The sequence below is a fragment of the Haliaeetus albicilla genome, chromosome 7 (genome assembly GCF_947461875.1).
Source record: "Haliaeetus albicilla chromosome 7, bHalAlb1.1, whole genome shotgun sequence".
In the NCBI taxonomy this organism is placed as follows: Eukaryota; Metazoa; Chordata; class Aves; order Accipitriformes; family Accipitridae; genus Haliaeetus; species Haliaeetus albicilla.
In genome coordinates this window covers 2,493,598-2,510,133 of record NC_091489.1, presented here as the reverse complement: position 1 = coordinate 2,510,133, position 16,536 = coordinate 2,493,598, and the positions used below count along the sequence as shown (strand labels likewise).

At 66.8% G+C, this 16,536-nt stretch overlaps 1 protein-coding gene across 2 annotated transcripts; it reads right to left on the bottom strand.

Moving 5' to 3' along the window:
* Positions 1-3,399: 3,399 nt before the first annotated feature.
* TBKBP1 (TBK1 binding protein 1) lies at positions 3,400-15,068 on the bottom strand. 2 transcript variants are annotated; one of them, XM_069786476.1, is made up of 11 exons: positions 14,922-15,068; positions 13,794-14,061; positions 11,884-12,108; positions 11,673-11,795; positions 11,491-11,589; positions 10,821-10,974; positions 10,548-10,726; positions 10,399-10,448; positions 5,813-5,931; positions 4,755-5,494; positions 3,400-4,511 (listed from the first exon to the last, which is right to left on the bottom strand). In XM_069786476.1, exons 3-11 carry the CDS (start codon positions 12,103-12,105, stop codon positions 4,383-4,385), a joined length of 1,815 nt encoding a protein of 604 aa, XP_069642577.1. In that variant the 5' UTR covers positions 12,106-12,108; positions 13,794-14,061; positions 14,922-15,068; the 3' UTR covers positions 3,400-4,382. The 2 variants fall into 2 exon arrangements, with proteins under 2 accessions (XP_069642577.1, XP_069642576.1); XM_069786475.1 differs by having other exon boundaries at positions 3,402-4,511; positions 11,491-11,595; positions 14,922-15,067.
* Positions 15,069-16,536: the final 1,468 nt, after the last annotated feature.

The window sequence follows — 16,536 nt, the reverse complement described above, 5'->3', positions numbered from 1 at the left end:
CTTGCCACCGTAGCTGGCACAGCCAGGCCCCGGTGGGTCCAGCCAGACCCCTGACCCCCACCGAGAGCCCCCGAGCCCCGACGTGGGTCCTCCCACCCTCGGCTGTCAGCGGGACCCCCACACCGGTCCCCCCAAGGTGCGACCACTGCCCCATCCCAGTCCCAAGCCGCTGCCGTGGGGAGCGGGGTGCGATGCCTGCGGCAGCAGGAGGATGCTCCTGGCCACCCGGTCCCCTGCCCCAAGTCGTGGGGACAGTGGGGGCCACATTGGGCCACCCCCCCCCCAGCACCCTTGGGGCAGGGCAGCTGCAGAGGCACTCTGAGGTGATTTTTGGGAACCGGGACTGCAGCAAAGAAGGGGTGCCATGCATGCGTGGTATGGTGGCACCCTGAACCCTGCAAGGTGGTCAGGCACCCCAAGGTGCACCAGTGTCTGGGAGCACCCAGTTCAGCCCAGGGCGGGCGCCCCAGGCGAAAGCCCTGCTGCCCCCGGGGGGGTTGGGGGGGTGAGGGCGAGACCAAAACCACAACGCAGCGCTGCGGTTTGCAGCTCCCTCCTGCGAAGGTGCCGAGGAGGCGGCAGCACCCATGGAGGGGAGGGGGTCGGAGGAAACGGGGCCGCACACACACATACACCCCCCCACCACCACCACCCCGGGCAGCCTCGCTCGCCCTGCACACCGGGCGGTGGAGCCGCAGCGGGGTGGGTGAGGGAAACTGAGGCACGGTGCTCCCAGGGGTGTGGGAGGCATCGGTGGGGACCGGTCCCTCTTTGCAGTGGGGATGTCTCAGGGTTTCCCCACGCAGAGCGGGGCCGAGGTGGGGTGGTCCCCATGGGTGAAGGTGAGGGTGCAAGGGGGGGGGGGTGATGCGCCCGCATCCTGCTCATGGGATGTGGCAAGCTGCTTAGCCCAACGATCGCAGGCACGGCACAGCCGCCGGGCACCGAGCCTCGTGCTCACCGTGAGCACTGGCATTCTGGGGCTACTGCCAGCCCTTCGTCTCCCCCAGCACCATCCCAAGGGTGGCAGGAATGGGGCAGCCCCCAGGCAGCGGTTTTGGAGGCGAACACCCCAAACCTGGGATGCCGGGACCCCCAAACTCAGGCGAGCATCATGCACGCAGGATGGGGACGCGACTGCCCCGGGTGACACACATCCCAGAGCTGCCTGGCTCCTTCTGCATGGCCCAGGAGCTAGAGAGGGGTCGGTGATTTTGGGGGGGGCCGGGGGTCCCCATGCCCCCAGAGGGAGCCCAGCGGCCTCCTGACTCAGCGGCAGCCGCCCCCGGAGGAAAGCGGTGCTGAGTTGGCAGCGGGATGAGTAACGGCACCCGCCGTTTGACATTTATCACGTGATTTCAAAAAAAGAGAGAGGAGCTGGGGGGGAGAGTGGGTGGCAAGAGAAGGTGGGGACCGGGCACCCCTTGCCCGCTGCTGGGCCTCCTCGTCTGCCCCAATCCCAGTGCATTTCCAGTCCAAACTGGTGGACGGGCGGAGAAAGAGCGTGGCTGCCCTCGATGCTGCCTAGGGCGCAGATCAGGCCTCATCCTTGGGTGGGTACAACCCCTCCCAGTTTGCTCTTTTTGGGACCCTTCCCCGCAGCATCACATCCCCACGGGGGGATCACTGCGTGCCCCTCCACCAGCTCAGCCCCCTCCCTCAGTCACTGCCTGGCACCTTGGGGCTGTCGGTGCCCAGCCGGGGGGGACCTGATCCGGCTCAGACCTGGGTAGGGGCTGTTCTTCCTCCCCCTCCCCTGCTAGATGCAGAGATCAGCTTGTGATAACGCCCGCTGTGCCGTTGCCTCACCGGTGGCGCGGAGCCTATCTCCTTCACACCATCACCCTGCAGCCTGCTGTGCCGTAGCGGATGGGAACCGGCTCCTCACCTCGCTCAGGGCTGTGCTCGGGGAGCTGGGACGGAGCCCCCTCCACCCCCTGCAGCCTCCCCCAGGTAGAGAGGCCAGAGAACGGTCACAACTCATCACATGGATGCTCCCTGCCAGAGCCAGGGTAGGCAAAGGCTGGGATTTCCCACGAGCAGCTGAGTTTAAGGGTGTCTCAGCACCGAAGCCATGCACTCGCATCCCCACAGGGTGCAAAATCAGCCGAGGGCCCCGTGGGGCCGTCCCTGACCCTCAGCCCGCAGGCAGGGAGGCTGTAGGCCCTACAATAACATGAAGGAGCGGGTTTCGGCAGGGCTGCTGGAGCAGCGGTACCCATGGTGGGAGGGCCGGGGCTTCCTCATGCACAGGGCAGCCCCTTCCCTGCAGGATAACCAGGAGGATCCCACTCCCACCCTCACCCCGGCCATCGCCGACCCCCCGGACCCCAAGCCCTGTGGGGTGTCCCCCACCTCGGCCAGTTCGCTGGCAGCCTTAGGAGGGAGAAGCAGCAGCCCTTAACGAGGCCAATCACGAGAAGGCGACGGAAGGCGTGAAGTCCGGCAGCCCCTCCGCCTGCTGCCAGGGATGCTCCGCGACCATCACCCCGGCATCGTGCCCAAGGGCACCCCTTCCTTTTGTGCTCCCTCCGCCCCGCTCGGCGTTTTGCTTACCCGGCATCTCGCGGGCTGTTTGCTTCCTCTGCGGTCCCAGCCCCGACGCCTTTCGGGGCCACACGCTCTCCCCCTCCCCGGTGTGTTGCTCGCCCATCGGCTCCTCCCGGGGTTTGGCGTAGCCCCTCTGCTCCCCTCACCCAAATAATGGGGAAGGGCAGGGCTGCTCCCCATGCTGGGGTCCCCCGTGGGGCTGGGGGTCCCCATTGTCCATTTTATCCCCCATGTGTCACCCCGGGGATGTTCAGCATCACCGGGGTGAGTGGCTTGGGACCGTGCCATCATGCCACGAGCACCGAGGATAAGCTGAGCCCAGCACCCGTGCTGGCATCATCACAACCACAATCCCCCCCATACCCACCCCACAGCTCCCCCAGACCTGGGACAAGCCCATGGGGGGACGTCCCCAGCTGCAAGGGGACCCCCGAAGACACCGATTCGGCCGCACGCCGGTGTTGGCACCGTGGGGCCAAGGTTTTGCCGTGCCCCTGCCGTCACCCCCGGGGCTGGCGCTGGTTTTTGTTTTGCTTTTGATTGCCCCATTTCTTTGTTGCCTGCCAGGCCAGTAAACCCGAAACTTGTCACCATGCCGGGAACGGGGTCATGGGTCCAGGTTACCCACAACAGGCACCCCAAACCCCATCACCCCCACCGCTGCCCCACTGAGCCCTGGCGACATGAGTTGGCTTTGTCAGGGCTGGATGCATCAACACCAGGCTTGTCCCCCAGCCCTGGGGGACACCCACAGCCTGGGCCCCCCCTCGCTCCACCGGCACCCAAAAAGAAGAAACAGCTTCGCCCCCACCCTCCCCTTAGTGTTTTGGGCACTGGAAGGATTTTATTGGAGTCGGTGGCGTTGCAGAGAGCGCGGGTCCCTCCACCCAGAGGTCCCGGTGCAGTGGGGAAGGGGGGGGCTGCACCCAGCCGAGCCTTTGGGGGTGGGTGGCGGGGGGTTCGCGCCGTGGCACGGGGGGGGACATGCAGCGCGGAGTGGCTCGGCGGGGAGGGGAATGGTGCTGTGGACCCCCCCTCTGCCAGCAGCTTTGAGGTAGATTGAACGTGAGGGGGATGGGGGTGATGGGTTGGGGGCGGGGGGCTTGGGGTGAGCAGCCACCTGCAGCCCCGGGCTAAAGCAGGGGGGCCAGTGGTGGGGGGCTGCTGGGGGGCTGCGCTGTCCCTATGCTGGGGGGGTCAGGGTTGGGGAGAGCCCCCGGGTTGTGGAGCTCAGTGCAATGGAGGGGGGGGGTCCATGCTGCACCTCGGGGTTCATTTCTCAGCAGCATCTTTGTGGGGAGGGGGGGTAGAAATTGGAGGGGGGGATGCTTTTAACATAAAAGAGTGGAAAGATGCTTGAACCAGTGGGATGAGGTGAAGGGGACCGAGAATAAGCAGCTGGCCCCCCCTCCAACCCCCCCCAAACCCAACTCTGACCCAAGGAGCCGGGGAAGGGGCAGCCCCTTCCCTTCACCTGCTTCCTGGGGGCCAGATCCAGGACCCGGCCCCTCGAATCCTCCCTGAGATCAAGCAGCAACACCCAAGGGTGCAGATGACACCCAAGGGCGCAGACGGGTCCCCTCCAGCCGCCACCCGGGACGGCGTTATCCCGGTGCCCCCATTTGAGCATCCGAACCCAGGGCGGATGCCGGGACACGGCGAGGCGGGAGCAGAGGAACCCACTTATGGGGGGCCGGGGGGGCTCTGGGGTGGGTTGGCAGGGGGGGCTCAGTCTTTCTGTAGCTACTGAAGACTTGGAGGTATTTTGGGAGCCGTGTCGCTCCTGGTGTGTTTTCATGCAGCATCCAAAGATCGGGGAGGCGGGGGAAGGCTCAGATCTTGCTGTTCTCCAGGTGCGAGTCGATGTGCTTCACCAGGGCATCGTCCGGGTAGCCGATGGGGAAAGCCAGCTGGCACAGCGGGCAGCTCCGCACCTCCGAGTCCACCGTCTCCAGCAGCAGCTGCGGGGGCACAAGGCGGTGTTGAGCCCACCACTGCCTTCTCCTGGGGGCCACGGACCCCCCCCTCCTCCCCGTTACCCTCCCGCCACTGGGTGCAAACTCAGATGCCGCGCAGCCGGTCAGAAATGGGGAAACTGAGGCACGCCCTGCCTGCACTGTGGTGGTGGTCGTGGTGGTGGGGTTTCCCTTGCTTCTCCCCCCACCCAACCCACCGCAACACATCCCCGGCGGGGTCCCGCTTACGTTGATCGAGGGCCAGGACTGAGCGTGCTCTGCCCGGGCGTAGGCAGCGGCCGTCCGGTGCACGGCATCGGCGTCGGGGAAGCCGGCGCAGAAGGAGGCGCAGCGGATAGCCCCCGCTTCGGGGCTGGGGGGACTGGGCAAGGCCCACTCCTCTTCATCCGACGATTGCTTCTCGAAGCGCACGTGCTCCTCGAAGGGCTCGCGGGCGCTCAGCGGGGACCCCGTGCCCCCCAGGTACACCTCGCCGTAGGGCCGGTGCTTGGGAAGCGTCGAGGCTTCGGGCTGGAGCCAGAGCGAGCGGCTCTGCTGGTACAGGGCCACGTTGCTCACCTCCGAGTAGCTGCGACGACCCTGGAAGCCGGCTTTGATGTGGCGGCTGGAGGGTTTGGCGTAACCCAGCTCCATCCTCTCGCCGGGCAGCCGGTGCGGTGACGCCGAGGCCGGGGACGGGCAGGGTGGCGGGGCTGGGGACCGGCGCTGCTGGGCGGGCGACTGGCTGGAGGGGGGGACTGGGGACCGGCGCTGCTGGGCAGGGGACTGGCAGGGGCCGGGGGCTGGCGAGCGACGCTGCTGGGCCGGCGACTGGCTGGGGGGTCCCGGCGAACGCCGTTGCAGCGCTGGCGACTGGCACTGGGGTGCTGGCGAACGCCCCGGCGGAGCGGGCGAGGGGCACTGCGGGGCGGGCGAGCGACGCTGCTGGGCTGGGGAATGGCACTGGGAGAGTGGGGAGTGGCGTTGGCCTGCAAAGCAAAACGGGACAGGACGGGGAGCACAGAAAATACACCCCCGTCAGTTCGGTGGCACGGAAAATATCCCTCATCACCCATGTGCATCCCACATGGATGCGGGGATGCGGCCGTGGGGAACCCCGGCAGGAGGGATGCTCCTGGGGAGGGATGCTCTCCGGGATGGATGCTCCCCGGGACGGATGCTCCCCGGGACGCACACATGCAGGAGCTCAGCACCAGCTGGAGGATGAGGGCAGCCAGCATGGTCTCCCCATTTTTTGCATCCCAGCCCCATTTAGCCATGGGTTTCAGCCCCGGCTCCCCCCTTACCACCGTTGAGGCTCTTCTCCTGCAGCAGGGCGCGGAGGATCTGGCTCTGCAGGGAGCTGAGGTTCCTCAGGCGGCACAGCTCCTCCGTCAGCTCCGTGTAGGCCAGCGCCAGGTTCACCCTGCGGCAGGGACGAAGCGTCACCGAGGGCGAAACATTCCCGGTCCCCCGGCCGGGGAGGGGGGGGGCCCCCTGCCACGCCGTGCTGTGGGGCGCACCCAAATCTAACCCAAATTCAGGTTTTTAATTCAAAAGGGAAAAGTTGTGGCCACGCACCGCCTGGCATCGTACCTGCAGGCGCCCCGTGCAGCAGGAGCAGTTGGGAGTGGGAGCGAGGTGGGTGCCACACTCCCCCCCCCCCCCCAGCTCTTGGGGGCCCTGACAAAGTCATCAATTCTTCCCCAACTTCGGTGTCACTTTTCAAACCCATATTCTCTGCGGTGATGCGAAGGGAGAAGCCGTCTCCCAAGGGCCCCGCGGGGCTGGGGGCTCAGCGCGTCCTCCCGCGCCGCGCGTGGAGAGTTCAGCTGAGCCGTTGTGACACCCCGGGGGACCCGGGAGATGCCGCTCGTAACAACAGCCGACAGGTCTGCCCCTGCCCGCCCTCCTGTCATCTCATGGGGGGGGGGGGAGAAAAAGAAAAGAAAGAAAGAAGGAGAGAAAGAAGGAAAAAAGGAGAGAAAGAAGGAAAAAAGGAAAGAAGAAGGAAAAAAGGAAAGAAGAAGGAAAAAAGGAAAGAAGAAGGAAAAAAGGAAAGAAGAAGGAAAAGAGAAAGAAGAAGGAAAAAGCAGAAAAAGTAGAGAGAAAAAGAAAAGAAAGTGATAAAGAAAGAGAAAAAGACGTTTCCCCAGCTGGGTCCCCATGTCACGTCCCCAGAGTCCCCATGGCCCTGCCACAGGGGCACGAGCACCTGGGGACGTCCCCGGACACGGCTGCCCCCGAGACCCCCCCTCACACTTGCAGCCCTGCTGGCTCCTACCTCTCCTGCCTCAGTTTCCCCTCCATGACCCATCGTGGGCACCCAGCTCTGAGCCCGGGACGCTGGCGCAGAGTCTGCAGCCTCTCCCCAAAGTGGGGGGGATCCCAGCTCCCCCAGCCCCACCGCTGAATTTCAGCCACTCCCGTGGGGGGGTCACTGCAGCCCCCCCCCCCCCCAAAGTCACGCTGAGGCGCAGGGAGGAAGCGCCAAAACCGCAGCACCGGGGCGGAGGAGTGAGCGGTGCTGGGGTGGGGTGGGGGGGGACGAGCAGCCCCCCCCGGCCCCCACCCGGGGCACCCTGCCAGAACCCCTGCCTGCAGAGGAGGGAGGGCAGGGACCTGCCCCACGGGTCCCTCCTGCAGTCTGCGAGGCTTTTGGGGAGATTTGGTGCTGGGGAGAGGTGGCGGTGGTGGGGGGCCTTGGTGCCCCCAACCCCAACCCCCCAAAAAAAAGCTCTTTTTCAGGCCAAACTGTGGGGTTTTGATACGCAACAGCAGATAAGCCGTGAGAACAAAACAGCCACCGAAAACCCAACCGCCCACGCCTGCCCGGCTGCCCCCAGCACCGCAGAGCATCGCTGCTCCGGCAGGAGCGGCCGGATCCTGCGGGACCGCGTGGGTCCCCCGTGGTCCTGGCAGGACAAGCGACATCGCGTCCCTTCTTCGTCCCCGGCCAGAGACGCTGTGGCCGGGGGGGGACGACAGCAGGCTGCCAAGCACAGCTGAGACCCCCAGCCAGGACCACCAAAGTGAGGGGCTGGGGACACATGGGGGGGGTGCTGGGGTGCAGTGACCTCCCCCAAAGGCACCCAGAGGGGGGCAACAGTCCCAGTTGGTGGTGGGGCAACGGCACACTAAATGATACCCATCACCCCCCGAGATATGCCAACCACATCACATCCCTCGCAGGGCTGCCCCCCACTCCCCGGGCACCCCGTGGTCCCCAGGAACCCGGGGGGACACACACGCACACGATGGCATTTTCGTACCACCAGGACTGGGGCTTGACCCCCACCCTCGGTGGCAAAAGTTAATCCATGGCATGTGGGTGCTGGTCGGGGCACAGACCCCCCACTGGGTGGGGGGGATGGAGAAGGGGGGGTGGTGAGAAGGAAGGGGTGACCTTGAGCAAGTCACACCTGGTAAACAAGAAGCCGGTGAAAACCGAAATAAAAGCAGGAACCGCAGGCGTAGCTGCCATCGCAGCCGGGCTGGGGGGGAGCGTGGGCTGGGGTGGGGGGCCGGGTACAACCCCAGCAGCCGCTGGGCCCCCCCTTTTGCCGCAGGGTCGGGGGAGCCGGGGGGGGGGGGGGAGGGACGGGAACGTCCCAGCGCAGCCAGTGAAGCATCATTGACAAAGGAGGCGGCGAGCACGGCGGCAGCTCTGGCACGGGCACCCATGGGTGCAAGATTTGTTAAAACCCACAAAATCCCACCAAAACGGTGTCAGCGGCAGGGCAGCGAGAGGGCACGGGGCTGGCGGGGCGGGGGGGGTGCTCCAACCCGCCTGCACCCAGCAACCCCAGCTTTTGGCACTGCGTCACCCCTGCATGTTGGTAGGGGTATCCTGGGGACGGATCCTGCAAAGCTGCCCCCAGCCCTGCAGCTTTCCAGCACCCTCCGTCCCCCGGTACCCCCCACCCTGCTCCCCCCCCAGGGGCTTTTCTCATGATTTGGATCCCAGCTTTTCCCCAGCCCCTTCCCGAGGAAGCACAAGTGGGAATGGCCTTGACCTCAGAAATGACCAAAAAAAAAGAAAAAAGGATAAAACCAAGAAAAGAAACAGAAAAAAAAAAAAAAAAGAAAAAGAAGGGGCTGGAGGGACCCCCGCCCCGCTCATGCCGCAGCGGCATGCTGACTAATTTGGCAAAAGCCAGCCAGAAAAGTCACCCGGAGATGGAAAGCGCCGATAAGGCACCTTTCATGCCAAAAAAGTGGTGGAGAAGAGCAGGTTACAAAAAAAGAGCAGTATTTACAAGAAAAGACCAGGGAGGGAAAGACTGTGCTTGGGAAGGGGGGTAAGACGCCCCCAAGTCTGGGGGTGAGGGGTGAGGAGCCAGGCGTGCCTCAGTTTCCCCACCTTGACTTGGGGAAGTCAGGCTTAAAAACAAGGTGGCTTGGGGAGATGTTAATACATATATTTGGAGTTTTATTTTCTGGGGGGGGCTGGATATTGCGGGCAGAGGGACAGGGAGAAGGGGAACCCGGCCACGGTGGGGCTGAGCTTTGTGAAAAATAAAGTGAATTAGTGGGGGGAAAGCATGGGGAGGGTTATCGACGGACCCCCCCGGGATGCGTGGCAGAGACGGGGCAGCAGCCACCCGGTCGCAGCCCCCAGGGATGCCAGCGTGGATGCGGCCGGCCCCCCCTGAGCCCCACGCACTGATTTACGCCGGGGAGACAAGAAGCGGCAAAAACATCCAACACCTCAGGAAAAAGGAGGGGGGACCCCCCCTACCCCTCCAGCACCCTCCCAGCCCCGTGCCGGGCCAGTCCCCACGCGTCACCTTTTATCTGTCCACAGCTTGGCACAGGCTGCCGGCCCCGGCGCATCACCGCCCGGCACAGCCCGACGTGCCCGGAGGAGCCGCGATGCCAGCCCGGCGTGTCCTGCCCGGCATCACAGTATTGGGGGGGACACACGCAAGGGGGGGGGACACGGGTGCGAAGTCCCGCTGCCGCATCCCGGCAGCCCCGCATGCGTGAGGCTGAAAGGGCGAGGACAGCGGGGTAACGAGGCCGTTGCCTAATTAAACAGGTTACGGGCGGCTGCTTTTAGGGGAAAAGTCTCAGCACCAGCCCGGAGCTGCTTTGCCCACCTCGATGCCAGGGTCGCCCGGGGAGAGTTAAGGGGTCCTGCCCTGGCCCAGCCATGCCGTCTCCCCCAGTTCCTATCAACCCTCTCCAGATTTGGGGGTGTCTCATCCCAAACCCCCAAATCCGAGGTGCTCAGTCACCGTCCCAGCACCAAGCAGTGCCCAGGGGTGCCCTGACGGAGCCCCCAGAGCTCACGGCCGTAGCGAGGGGGAGACCGGGAAGAGGCGCGAGGGCCGGAGGAGGGTCTGCCAGCACCAGCACCGCGACGGCTCCGCACCCAGTTACACCATTACAAAACAAAGGAATACTCTGGCAGAGTCGGACGAGGGGCAGCCAGTGGTTCTGAGCAGCCTGGACGTGCCGCAGTCCGGTGTCCCACAGCCTGGCACGGCTGCGTGGCGTGGCTGGGTGCTGTACGGTGATTGCCGGGTGCTGCACGGCAGCCATAAGCCATCAGTGCCCTCTGGAGGCAGCGGCACACTCACCGAGATGGCACCGCGCAGTCTGTACGGTGCCGGACACTGGACTCGTGGCCACCCCGTGTCTGGAGCCCAGTTCAAAGTCCTGGGGGTGCAGTGGGTGCTTTTGGGGTGCAGGATCCCACCTGCCTGCAGCACTTCAATGGGGGAAACCCCCCAAGGACCCTGCCCAAAGGGACATTCCGTCCCCCAAGGACACCCTGGACGTGAAGCCCCCGCAGAGAGTCCCGCGTGCCCCCATCCCTCCCTGCCAGGGTGGGGACCCCCCCCCCCACCGCAACCCAGCCCTCGCCCCAGTCCACCCCGGCACTTACTGGTCGTCTCCCACCTTCTTCACCCAGGCCATATCCCGCTCCGACTGGTCCTGGGGAGAGCAGACATCCCATCAGCACCCAGACCCCCACCCACCGGCGATGCGGGGGGGGGGGGGGGGTGTCCCACACGGCCGGATCCTGCCCCGTACCTGCTCCCTGGTGTCCTGCAGGTGCTTCAGCTCCGCCTGCAGCCGCTCGCACTCAGCCTTGAGATGCTCCTCGCGGTGCTGGGCGCGCTGGGTCTCCTGCCGTGCCGCCTCCAATTCGGCCTCCAGCCGCCCCGTCGCCTCCAGCCCCCGGCTCTGCCAGCCCCCGGCACGTTCCAGCACTGCGGGCAAAGCACGGCTCAGCCCCCGGCACGGTGCCCGGGCCACCCCGCCGGAGTTGGGGGTCCCATGGGGTGGGGAGGGGGGCAAGCTCACCGTGGGTCAAGCCAGGGTTGGGGTGCAGGGCGAGGAAAGGCACGTCCTGGCCCGGCAACGGAGCACCCAGCCCGGGGAAGGTGCCGGCGTCGCGCTGCCGTAGCTGCTGCTCCAGGCTCCGGATGCGGCTCAGGTGCGTCTCCACCAGCGCCCGCTGCCGGGGGGAGAGGGCTGAGCCCCGCACCCCTTCCGTGGGGTTCATCCTGCACCCCCCCAACCCCTGACAGGCAGACCCGGCACTTGGGGTCCCCACGTCGCCGGCAGCCGTCGTGGCAGGGTGATGGGATCTGTCCCCAGCACGTGGCCAGCCCAGAAGAGGGTGGCACGGTGGGGTGGGCACCCCAGCATCGTGCCAGATGGGGCGAGGGAAGCCAGGGATGCCCGGTTGACGCCGGGAATGTGGTGCCAGGACAGGGACACGCGCTGTGCCGGAGCTGGGAGCATCCCTTGGCATAGTGGGAGTGGGAAGAGACGGGGATAAAGCCGAGCCATGTGCATCGCTATAACCCCTGATGTGATCATAACAGGGGTGAAGCAGCCATGGCCCCCCCAGCCTTGCATCCCCACCGAGTCTTCAGCCCCACGGGATGGAGAAACAATCTGCTTTGCTGTCACAGAGCGGGGAAGGGGTCCCCGACGTCCCCAGGCACCGGTCCCCGCTGGCACCCACCATCTCGCCCAGCTCGGTCTCCAGGTCAGCTTTCTCCACGCACAGCTTCTCGTAGGCCTGGATCATCTCCTCCAGCTGCTCTTCCCGCTCTTTGCTTTTCTGCAGCTGCCGGGGAGGCAGGCAGGGGTGGGTGGGCGGCTCAGGGACCCCCCACGTCCCCCGGTCCCACCGGCCCCGCTCACCTCGTGCTGGAACTGGTTGAGCTGCTGCTGCAGCGACGCCTTCTCGCTCTTGAGCAGTGACGTCTCCTTGGCCTCGTAGAGGGAGAAGATGTGCTCTTCCCCGAACTCGCCGATCAGCGGGTACTGTGGCCATGGGGCAGAGGCGTCAGCAGGGACCCCCGGCCCAGTGACGCCCCCCCCCCAAAATCCCGGTCCCCCCTAAGCTCCTCACCTTGACCTCGTACATCTTGAGCCGGCGCTTGAGCGTGGAGTTCTCCCTCTCCAAGCCCGTCAGCCGGTTCTTGATGTCGTCGTAGGCAGTGATGAGGGCAAAGTGGGAGGCCGAGCACATCTCTCCCGAGAGGTCGGTGTTGGGGCTGTCGAGCCAGTCCTCGTCCGGCCCCAGCGCCTCCTGCGTCAGGATACTGATGTCGTCCTCGAACATGGAGTCCATGTCCTGCCTGGGATGGAGACGGGGGACAGACAGACAGACAGCCACCGGTGACACCGTGGCAGGGATGAACCCAGCCAGGGGCACCCCGAAGCCCCCGGAGCAGGCTGGGCTGCAGGGACGTTGGGTGCAGGATCTGGTCTGGGTCAGGGGGAGCTGTGGATTAGCCCCCCCCGAGCCTGGCCAAGTCCTGGGGACAGAGCGGGGTCTGCAGGGGCTTGGCACGTCCCAACGGCAAAGGGCGACGGAGGAAGGACAATCCCGGGAGCCGCCACCGGCAGCAGCTCCAACCCCGCAGCGTCCCCCGGGGTGGCGGAGGGACACCGGCCAGGCAATCGCCTCTGCCCCCACCGGGTAAAGGTGGGGGGAAACAGGGGTCCCAACAGCCCCCCACAACCACAGCCATCACTGCTCGGGATAAGGCCGGCAGCCAGGACGGCAGAGAGCATCCCTGGTAGAGCATCCCCGGGGGGACGCGGTGACTTTCCCCGTGTCCCCCCCGGGGAGCAAGTGCCAGAAATAGCGGCCGGTGCCGCTGCCTCCCACCCCGCACGCGAGCTGCTTCCCACCCTCCCACGCCTCCGCGGCGGCACGCAGCCCGCACCGTGCCCTATATACCGGTGCTGCCGCTCACCCCCCGGGGAGCCACCTGCCTCTCACGGCACGGTCCCCAACCCGGCCTGATCCTGCCCAAGCCGCTCTGCCGCACCGCCCGGTGCTGCGGGATTTGTCCCCGGTATGAGGATTTTGAGCGGTCGAGGCTCCCAAAAGCCGCTGCCACTGGTGGCTCTGCCACTGCCCCCCGGCTATTTGGCGCAGCCAGCCCGGTGGGGAAAACACATCTCAAACCGGTGAGGAGGCAGTGACTGCGGTGCTGAGCCCCGGCACGCACACACGGTGCTTTGGCACTGTCCCCTCGTCCCGGCTGGGGACCCCACGGGCACCGGGGTGGCTGCTGGCCACAACGCGGCCTCGCTGGCTCGGGCAGACACCCGGGAACCACCGCCGCACAAATAATTCATAGCGCAAAGCCGGGAGCGGGAGGTGATTTCTGCAGGGTGACGGGAGGGGGACAGCCCGGTCCCCCGAAACCGCTGCTGGAGCCTTGGGCCAGCCTGGCCCACCGGCACCCCCAGTCCCGCTCCGCCCTGGGGCGCAGACCCCCCCCCAGCTGCTCCCACAGCCCCAGCGCGGCGGGGTCTGGCAGCGGTGGGTTGTCGCAGCCTCTGCTGGGACGAGGAGCACCGAACGCAGGCAACCCCCCCCAGCACCACAACCCCTCCTCTGTCCCCTCCAGTGAGGGCGTTAAATGTCCCCCCCCAGGGCAGTGATGGAGGGGACACACCTCTGCTCGAGCAGGGAGGGCACCATCATCATCATCATTATCGTCCCTGGGGAAACTGAGGCACCCCCTTAAGCCAAGATGAGATTCCCCAAACCCCTGGTGACCCCCTCAAAGCAAGACTCCAGGAGTCGTGGGGCCGGTGGGTGCCCAGACCCCTGCCTGGGGGTCCTACGCAGGGTGGAGGGGGACCCCCCAGTGCTGAGCAGGGATGGGACCCTCTCCCTCCCTGACACGCAGGGCCTGGCAGCAGCTCTGCACCCACAGCCTGGCCCAGAGTCCCCCCGACCCGGCCCTGCCGCTCCCCAAACCGTGCCTCAGTTTCCCCATCTTTAGCATACTGTGACACCTGCCTTGCAGCGGGCCCCGGGCGCGGGGCGAGTCGGTGCGGGCTGGGCAGGGCTGCGGCGCAGGCACGCGTGTCTCAGGCGTCGGCAGCGCAGGCAGGGAGCCGCGGTGGGCAGGCGCTCGGGAGATCAGCCACGAGAGGGTCAGCGGGAGATGGCGGCGCTATCATTAGGCTCCAGGGGCAACGGCGGAGGTCTCCACGGCACCGTACCAGCTACGCTCCCCTCCACGTTCCCAGCGGTCAGCCCCTCCTCGAGGCCTACAAATGCCTTTAAAAAAGAACAAAAACGGGGCTGCAGCTCCCCGGCACCGGGACGTTGCGGGAAGGCTCGGCCGGCAAGAGGCAGCTCACCGCCCCGGCGCAGCAGCGGGGATGGAGACGGGAACGGGCCGTACCGGGCAGTGGATGCCACCGGGATGCCGGCACCCAGTTGGCATTTGGGGGGGGGGGGAGGCACCGTGCAGCTACCTGGCCCCTCAACACAACCCTACTTGGGGGGGGTGCATCTGGGAGGATGCACTTAGTAGGACTGAGCTCCAGTGCAGCCCAGTGCAGCCCAGTGCAGCCTCCCCCAGAGCCTGGGGGGGGGGTCTGCGACTGGGATAAGCCCCCTCCTCATTGCTATAACCTCCCTGGGTGCTTTCCCTGCTGCTGGCGGGGGGGGGGGAGCAGGGAGTGCGATGCCGTGGTCGGGGTGCAAACCGGGGTGTAAAGGGGGTCGGGAGCGATCGTGCCCCCCGACCCCGGGGTCGGGGGAAGGTGGGTGAGCCCGGGGTGGGGGGGGTCGCGGGCACCGGTTTGGGAGGGATTGGGGGGGGGGTGGGGGGGTGAGGCCGGCCTGCTGCAGCCCCGGTGTCTCCGGTAAACCCACCCCGAGCGTCCCCGGCCCGGCCCGGTGCCGCAACACCCCGGGGGGGGGGTCGGAGGAGCAAGGAGGGGTCCGGGGCGGAACCGGGGATGGAGCCGCGGGTGCGGGGGGGGCAGAAACGGGAGGCGATGGGGCGGGAGGAGGCAGGCCCGGGTAGGGCGGGGGCGGCCCGGTTCCACACCGCCCCCCCCCCCCTTCCTCCTCCTCCTCCTCCTCCTCCTCCTCCTCTTCTTCTTCACCGGCCCAGGCCCCGCACTCACCGGCGATGCGATGCGGCGGTGCCCGCCGGGATGCGGCTCCTTCCCCGCCCCGGCCGGTGCCGGTGCCGGTGCCGGTGCCGGTGCCGGTGCCGGTGCCGGTCCCCCCCCCCCGCCGCAGCCCCGGCCGCCGTTTCTTCCGCTCCGGAGACACCGCGAAACCACGTGGGCACCGGGCGGCCGCCAGCCCCTCCCCCCGCCACGCGCCGGTGCCGCCCCCGGGGCTTGCCCCCCCCCCCCCCCCCAAACCGGGGCACGGCGGGTCCCGGGGGGGGGGACGACACGGACACACAGACACACGCTTGGACCCCCGGCCCCCTGTAACCCCCCCCACCCTGGAGCCGCCCCCCCCCCCGCCTTACCCCGGTGGGGGAGGGGCAAACGGGACCGGACCCCCCCCCCACCAGCCGGGCTGACCCCGGGGGGCTTCTCCCATCCCGGGCATCGCCCCCGGGGGCGATGGCAGAGCTGAGCTGCAGCCATAAGCCGTGGGGGCTGGGCTCGCTTCCCCCCCCGCCCAGAACATTTTATTCCCCGAATTGTTCTCTCCGAGCTGCTTCCATTATGGAATTACATTTTTTTTTTTTCCCTTTGCTGCGCAGGGTTATTAATAGCTGCTCTCCTTTCGCCAGCGCCGCTGCTGCCAGGGGCTCCACTGGTGAGTTCTGTGCTCCGGGGGCACAGACCCCTGCAGGACCCCCCCCCGGGGTGGGGGGGGATCGCTGCCAGCCTGGCACCCACAGACCCCAAGACCTGGACGGACGGACCCACGGCGCGAGCATCCCTGCCAAGGCCTCATCCCACCCCGCCGGACGATCCAGGGGGGAAGCGGAGCCCCAGGGATGGTGACCAAAGGGGGGGGAGGTAGGGAAGGTGGGGGGGGGTCTTCGCTCCTGCCCAGGCACCGGCAGCAGAGGCGAGCTGGGAGACATCAGCACGGCGCGATCCTGCGTCCCGGCCATCTGCCTCCATCACGCGAGAGCTCGTGTCGGGTGGGGGGAAAAGGTGTCGGTGCAAAACCAGGCAAAGACGGTGCTTGGCTTCAGCCAGCCCCTTGTCCCCCCCCTTTGAAGACCCAAAGGCAGCTCCCATGGGGGCCCCCATCCTAGACACCCCCCCTCCTCTTCCCAGCACTATGTTTAGCGCAGCTGTATCATCACTTGGATGGAACCTGGGATGCGCCGGGAAGAGCGCGGCGGTGATTCAGCGCGCGGAGCATCGCCACAGGAGCGGCGGCACAGCCGGACCCTCGCCCAGCCGGGGTTGGCATCGGTGGGTACCGCTCACGGGATGCCGAGATGCCGGGCGGTTCCCACGGCTGGAGCAGGAGCCGGGTGCTGCGCTGGGGGTTGTGGAGCCGAAAACACGACGCGAGGCCCAAGGAGGTTTTGGAAAGCCGACGGCAAGCGAGCACCGGGCTGCTCCGAGGCTTCGGCGAGTAAAGCGCGACCGTTTCCATCTGAATTTCTGCCGGGGAATCGGCGTGTTGCCTTTGGTGCGTGGCCTGGAGAAGAAAAACAGTTCTTGGGGGGGGTCGCAGGGCTGGGCTGAAAGGCAGGAGAGCACCGGTGACCCTGGGGGAACTAAAGGGGGGCAGGCAGGGGCAGGCAGGGGCAGG

Coding starts and splice junctions, on each gene's coding strand:
- TBKBP1 (XM_069786475.1), bottom strand. CDS start 12,105: ATGGACTCCATGTTCGAGGACGACATCAGTATCCTGACGCAGGAGGCG. Junction 5,495..5,812: donor GGAGAAGAGCCTCAACGGTG/GTAAGGGGGGAG, acceptor TTTGCTTTGCAG/GCCAACGCCACTCCCCACTC. Junction 4,512..4,754: donor AGTCCTGGCCCTCGATCAAC/GTAAGCGGGACC, acceptor GTGCCCCCGCAG/CTGCTGCTGGAGACGGTGGA.